At 37.6% G+C, this 7,588-nt stretch overlaps 1 protein-coding gene across 1 annotated transcript; it reads right to left on the bottom strand.

The window, feature by feature from the left end:
- Positions 1–776: 776 nt before the first annotated feature.
- Positions 777–1,553, bottom strand: LOC131247050 (uncharacterized). Its single transcript, XM_058247495.1, has 2 exons — positions 1,470–1,553; positions 777–1,355 (listed from the first exon to the last, which is right to left on the bottom strand). The coding sequence occupies exons 1-2, from the start codon at positions 1,551–1,553 to the stop codon at positions 777–779; spliced, it is 663 nt and encodes a 220-aa protein (XP_058103478.1).
- Between the last annotated feature and the right edge of the window lie 6,035 nt (positions 1,554–7,588).

Below are 7,588 nucleotides of genomic sequence, written 5' to 3'. Positions count from 1 at the left end.
GATAGTCACAAGTGCACAAAATCTCTCTCCAAAAGACAGGGCGGTATCGTCAGTCGACGTGGCCCTAAAAACCATGGCACGGGTCGTCTGTTGGATAGACGAAGTTGATGAATGAAGGATGTCAACCTCGTCACAATATGTGGCAATATATCTCGCATGAGATCCTCGTCCAAGTCCCAATTGTGCACTGGTATTACCGAAGTGACTGTTTCGACATGCAGCAACTTCCTTCCAATTCTTGAAAGCTCGATGTCTGCTTCCGCTGTATCCCTCGACTTCCAATCCAGCATCATCCCATGACAAATATATGCCCGTTCAACGCCTCACTAGTACAACGTAGTACTTTTTTTTAGCCGTCCACATTGACATGTCCATTATTGGAATGTATACTAATGTATTTGAATAGAAACGCATTTAAAAATTACAAGGCATATCCAATTGACAAAAAAAAAAGTAGTGTCTGTGATCAAATGTATTGAAAAAGTTGGGAGTACGTACCCATTCTCTGGTCGAAGTGTGTGGTCCTATCTGTCTTAATGTGCATACAGCAAGCGTGTGATTACATCTAGCAAAGATATTACATAACCAAAAGTATTCATTACCACATCATTCACTTTGGTATACACTATACAAAATATACCAATCCACAAAGAACCAGCATCAGTGTAAAAAAGTTATTACAGGTCTACAAAGAAATGGATCAAAAGAAACAGGGACCAGTCCCTGTCAAACAGACCCAACACCTACATCCCCAAACTTTTCGCGGAGTGTTTTCTTCAACCACTCGACGGGCGCTTAAGTCGAAGACTGACAAAGAATGATGCGAACTTCTCGTTCCTACTCAACAGCTGACTAACTTCGATAAACTTTGAGTTGGTCAACCCTTGCACCTCTTCGAGGACATCAAGTACTTTGCTAGTACGATTCACCTCTTTGCCTAGGCCAAAATCACGAATAGCCTCTGCAACAGTCTTAAGAGAGATATCGAGTACATCACAGGGATGAGGAGGCCGCATACGTTTCTTTGATGCGGTCCCACCCCGGCTACCATCAGAATCGGAAGTACGAGTAGGAGTGCCGCGGGACATGCGATTTTCCATTAAAGGAGTGCCCAATGAAAATTGATTGGTCCCTGTCAAGTCTGCTACCTTATCCTCTGAGAGGTCAATGGTATCATCAAGATCATTTTCGAGGTCCCTCCATGCCTCATTAAGATCTCGTTGAATTCGAGAGGATGATGCAGCGATACTCCTTTGCACATAACGTCCTGTGGCCTGATCGGATCCAACGATAACCGCAAGGTCATCCATTCTATCGATTCTTTTGCCGCGGAGTCTTTCAGCGCGCAGGTGAGACTGCAGCCGTAAAAGAAAGTTGTAAGTAAGCAAAAATTAGATATTATTTAAGGGTCATTAAACTATGTAGAATGGGTGGAATCATTTTGTAAACTCTACTTTTGTAAATCTTACCCTAATGTATTCTTCCCAAACTTCATCAGTAGTCGTAACCACTATTCGCTCATTATCCCATCCAAACCCACTGGTTGCCAGCATGTACTTCACGACATTATATTCTCTCTTGTAATACCCAACCGATTTTCCACATTCTACCAATTCACAACTATGCCTATATGCTTCGTCACCTCTTCAGCAGCTGCTTGGTAGGCTTCCCGCTTGAAACCATTATCAGCTTTACGTCTCAATGTAACCTATTCGAGCAACATGAGTTGATTCATAGCTCTAGTCTATTTGATTTTTGCTGCTCGGGACAGAGGTTTGGTGAGGGATTTCATGATCTTTCCTCGTGGAGAACATCGATTTGGTACCACTGGTGTTTTAACTGGTAATTGTGTTGGTGTTGATGTATCATTGGACCAGATGTCTGTCATTCCACCTACGCATGTAGCACGTGTCAAGTATAGATGAAGTTTATCTAATGTCAACCCACGAGGTTAGAATTTACATGACGATAGCAAGAAGGATTAGAAATTGGACATACTTGGAATTATATTTCAAAATTTTGAAAGACCATAATTCCATTGACAAGTACTTAATATTATGAGCAACTGAATAGTGTCCAGTTCGTATGAAAGATTGCATAAAAGAACTAAAAATAATTTGACTATCTACTCCTACTATTCTAATGCGCATCTACCTACATTCGAGTTGCAATATCATTGCGCACTCGAATCCAAGCTTCTTCCTCTCGCTGAGTAACTTGCAGCAACCATTACCTCTCATCATTCGTTGATACCTCATGCGGTGTTGGGTTACTCTCCACATGAGCCATAGATATATCAGCGTCATGTAGATCTTAATGAGACTCATGTCCAATTCGTATAAAATTATGTAATACACAACAGGCTATTACAATTTTCACTTGTGTGTGGAATTCATGCTGTATGACCGTCTTCAATATGGGAAATCTGCCTTTCATAACACCAAAACAACGCTCGATTGCATTGCGCAGTTGTGCATGTTGGTAATTAAACAGCTCATGTTCGCAGGCGCTCTCCTGATTCGATACTCCTGTAGGTGTATTGAACGCCCCAGGTGAATGAGCGTATCTAGCGTTGACAACATAATATTTTTCTATACATTTGAATAAATGTTCCATTAAGCGGACAATCGAAGATTTCATAAGTATTAATCAGATGGGTAATCTTTGAACAGATAACCAGTACATGTGGGACAAGTAAGGGATCATCTAATCGGGTCAAAGCGTTGTGTAGAATCCTCGCATCCGAAGCAGAACCCTCCCAACTGGCTAGTACATATAAAAAATTCATATCAAATGAACAAGTTGCAAGAACATTTTGAGAGATGACCATTTTCCGATTGCGAAAGCTCGCATGATCCGCTGCTTGGACATGAGCAGGTATGTGTGTCCTGTCAATTACACCAACACAATAATACTAAATGCATTTCATCAAATTTCATTTAGGGACATACTTGTTAATAGAGATTTGTGAATAACAATATAAATACACATTGGCTATCAATTAAAATGATACCTGAAAGTATGCAGCCCAATTTATATTTGTTTGGATCTCAGAGGGTGTTTATGATCCCGGCTGTTTAATGAACTCAGGGTACAATGATACAATGGCAATACATGATGAAAGTGGCAGCTAATGGTTTCACCTGATCGAATAAATCCGTGTCCTATTACCCGATTGTGAACATTATGGCCCACGGTGTGGAGGAAAATAACTAACTGTTCTTCTAGACTCACATTACGAGTATCGCGCAGATGTGTCTTCTCACGTAGTTTAGTATATAATTCAAAAAAAAGTATCTCGAGTCATCCTGAGTTGAGTTACACAATCCCTTCAGTCGCCCGAATGATAGAGTTGATGAACCTCGCTCGCTCATCATCCTCGTGTCGTGCAGATTGTTTGAACATGTATACGCGACAGTATTTCCCAACAGCTGCTACACAAGCTGCCATCGCTTGAATGATAACAGACCTTTCCATCTATTCATCCTGTTCATTATCCATAACCAATTGTTCACCTACACGTTTATGCAGGAGTGTGTTTTTAATATAAATCCAAAATCTATAGCTTAATCTACTTCCCAAACTGATAATCTTTCCGTGGGGATTATCTGATCAAATCAATTTAGGGGGTGTTTGGCTCATGGCATTGGGAAGGATTAGGTGGGATGGGATTCAAAAAACATAATTATTACACATGGAAGGGATTGTCCCCTGATACCATGGGATAAGCTTAATTCCATGATATGTTTGTAATTCTGTGGTACATTGAATGGATATACCCACCATCATTTGAAACTCTTGAGAATAACACATATGCGTTATATCCAAACTATTCATTTGTTTTGTAACCTCGTTTTATAGCATGCGCCTAAAATGAGGTAGATCCAAAACTTATGTGGCCCTAAAGAAGTTTTCAACGGTAGGTATTCAATCCCCGCTGCTTTCTATGGTGGGGTCCACTTGAGCTTTAGATCTACCTGATTTTTTGGCCCATGCTCTAAAAAGATCTTGAAAAATGGGTGAACGGTGTGGATATAGCCCACACATCATGGTGGGACCTACACAACTTGTAACATTGAGTAGAATTAGCACTAGACCCAATGCAATTCCATCTAATCTAATTCCAAGCTATTCCATTCTTCCCAAACATTGAGTGGAATTAGCACGGGACCAAATGCAATTCCATCCCACCGAATCCCATCTAATACCATGCGCCAAACGCCCCGTTAAAGGTATGCCATCTTGAGAGATAAACATGACTTGGAGATGATTACATATAGCTACGTCATTTTTTTATACGAGAGTTTAATTCCAGCAATTAAATAAACATCAAAGCCCCAAATAGTTTTTTATAAATGAAAATGTTATATATACAACATATATCCAAACATTTCACTAAAACAGATATAAAATTACGATGTGTTTGCGAAAGTGGTAGTAGTGAATGAAAGTAGAAACAATTCAGTCATTAGTAGAAATGTAAATGCCAGCATACATACCCAAAATTCCACTGAACGTGTCCTGTGCGGAATAAATTCTTGAGAACCACTGAATAAAACCCCGTAGCCTGAACTTGATGAATTACGTCAGTTTATTATGAATGGAACCACAAAATTTGGATATTGAAGATTGCGATTTCATCACATTAAAATATCTTAATGACACAGTTACACTGAACAAGAAAAACTATATTTATTCTCAAAGTTGCATTTTTTTTTTCAGAACTAGAATATCAGTTGAAACAAAAAAAAAATGCCTTTCATTACTTTACAGAAAGTGTTCGAAACAGAAGATATTATAAATATTAATCATTGAAAATGAAAATCGTAGAGAAATATATATAGAAATGTTGCACTTACGCATGAACATGAAGGAGATCAACATGAAATACATGTAGATGGAAATGAACCAGTTACATGGGGCATGGAAATGAAACAATTACGTAAAATAAACGAAACGACACAAAAATAAGAAAATTGTTTTAGACCAGCTTACAGAATGGACTGTTCACGGTTAACTAATCACATGAAATAACCAAACTTTGAATCTGATCTCCTATACAGTAGCAATATAGACTTTGAATCTGATGCATCATCCAACTTAATAGCATCGGTCGTTGAATTACACCAGCTTTTTGCAAGATTCCGCATTTGGGTTTGACTTGTGGGGATTATCAAGACTCGAATTCGAATTCTTATGGTGAGTTTTACAATAACTAGAAGACGATGTATCCCTCAACTTAATAACAACATCCATCAAAGTACAAGGGCTTTTTGCAAGATTCCGCATTTGGGTTCGATTCAAAATCTTTTCAAAACATGGAATTGGACTGTTTTCATGAGTTTTTTAATAATCAGAGAACATAGCAGCAATTCCATGAGAACAACGAGATTTAGAGAGGTTTTTATCCATTTGAACTCCAACAGAAGCAGAATCAGAGGAAGCAACAACACTTCTTCTCAACATTTCCATTGTGATTGAAGCATGAACCACGAATACAGTGGGCCCCACATGCAGCTAGCTACACGAAATTCTCACCTCCATCAGTTGCAAAAGAACCGATCTCTCTCTCTCTCTCTCTCTCTCTCTCTCTCTCTCTCTTATTTATGCAATTCCATTCCACTCTATGCTATATATGTTATAGTACTCCTAATGGCAAAGCACACTTAATCCAATCCATTGATCCAAACCGTTGATTAGGTCCAATGTACATTCGATGGGCTACCATGAAAAAATCACAACAATCTAAAAAATATTAACCGCTTAAATCAAATATAAATCAGATTCAAAGTCTGTATTAAAACTGTATAGGAGATCCTATAAATTGAAAATCCTGTATTGATATAAGTAGATTAGGATCCAAACACTTGAATCAGATATACATCGGATTCAAAGTCTGTATTAATAGTCTATAGGAGATCCTACGAATTGAAAATCCTGTATGAATACAAGTAGATTAAGTTCCAAACTAACAAAATTATATTGTACAGGCTTCAGTTAACAGAAATGATATGATGCTAGGAAAGAAGGAGCAGAAAGTTGGAATGAAGGTAGGAACAGAGAGAGTTTACAAAACATGTAATGAAGCAGTTTAAAAAATACACTGATTACAGTTATTATTGGAAATGAACATCCTTGAAGGATATACATTGAAATGTCACAGTTGAAGCATTAACATGTAAGATATCGGCATATGTTTATTTTACTTACATGAGGGCAATGCCATTCCATGCCAACAAGCTCATGGGCCAAGAAGAATAAAACATATGGAGATGGAAATGAACCAGTTACAAGGGGCAGTTTACATAATAGACTGAGCACAGTTAACATATAACATGAGAAAAAAGCAAGTAGATTAGGATCCAAACTAACAGAAATTATAATATACAGGCTTTAGTGACCATGCTATATCGAATATAGGAAATGAAATAGTTTCAGAGTCAGTACTGAAACTGAAAAAAAAATCTACAATGAAACTCTAAGATCCATTTGGATTAGCATGACTTTCAATGCTTTACAGAAAATGCATCACCAATTGTTCACAGTTGAAGCATGAACATGAAGGAGATCAGAATCTGTTTATTTGAGCATCATGAGGGCAATGTCTTTCCAGGGCAACTGACTCATCATCCAAGAAGCATGAAATACATTGAGTTGGAGATGAAACAGTTAGATGGGGCAGGAAAATGACACATTCTACGGAAACTGTCAGTTCTTACATCCAGCAAACACTATTTAATTAAGCAAGAAGGAGTAGAACATGAGGCATAAACATGAGAACATAAGTTAACAAAAATTATATGATGCCAGGAAATGGCACAGCTAGTTGGAATGAAGGTAGGAACCAAGAGGGTTTACAAAACATATAATGAAGCAGTTTACAGAATACATTGATTGTAGTTAATATTTGAAATGAACGTCCTTAAAAAGAATGAAGGAAATGATAGAGAAATATAAAATACACTAAGCACAATTAACATATAGTCTGAACATCCTTAAGAAGAATGAAACGCATGAAGATGGAAATGAACCAGTTATAAGGGACAGTTTACATAATAGACTGAACACAGTTAACATATAACATGAAAAAAAAAAAAAAAGCAAGTAGATTAGGATCCAAACTAATAGAAATTACACTATACAGGCATCAGTGACCATGCTACATGAATACAGGAAATGAAACAGTTTCAGAGTCAGTACTGAAACTAAAAAAAAATCTTAATGAAACTCTAAGATCCATTTGGATTAGCATGGCTTTCAATGCTTTACAGAAAATGCATCACTAATTGTTCACAGTTGAAGCATGAACATGAAGGAGATGAAACAATCTCTGTATGTCTGGCTACAATGAAGCATGAACATGAACAACCGTATGATTCTATAGTAACATGAGTCTAGCCACAATGACATGAAACAATCTCTGTATATCAACCTCTTTGCCAGATTTATAGGAATCTATGGGTTTTTAACACATGTAGATTAAAAATAGAGAGAAGCTCATGATTACCATGCAAGTAACACATATTGGCTTCAATGACCACATGCATGAAACCCACCCATATCACATTTGCAAGCTCATGATTTCGAT

Source organism: Magnolia sinica, chromosome 5 (genome assembly GCF_029962835.1).
Source record: "Magnolia sinica isolate HGM2019 chromosome 5, MsV1, whole genome shotgun sequence".
In the NCBI taxonomy this organism is placed as follows: domain Eukaryota; kingdom Viridiplantae; phylum Streptophyta; class Magnoliopsida; order Magnoliales; family Magnoliaceae; genus Magnolia; species Magnolia sinica.
The sequence above is the reverse complement of the archived record's forward strand: the minus strand, read 5'-3'. Positions and strand labels throughout refer to the sequence as shown.

Excerpts from the sequence above, each read along its gene's own strand:
- LOC131247050 (XM_058247495.1), bottom strand. The coding sequence starts at position 1,553 with ATGCTGGCAACCAGTGGGTTTGGATGGGATAATGAGCGAATAGTGGTT. Across the intron at positions 1,356-1,469 it reads TTTGGGAAGAATACATTAGG|TCTCACCTGCGCGCTGAAAG; the intron begins GTAAGATTTACA and ends TTACGGCTGCAG.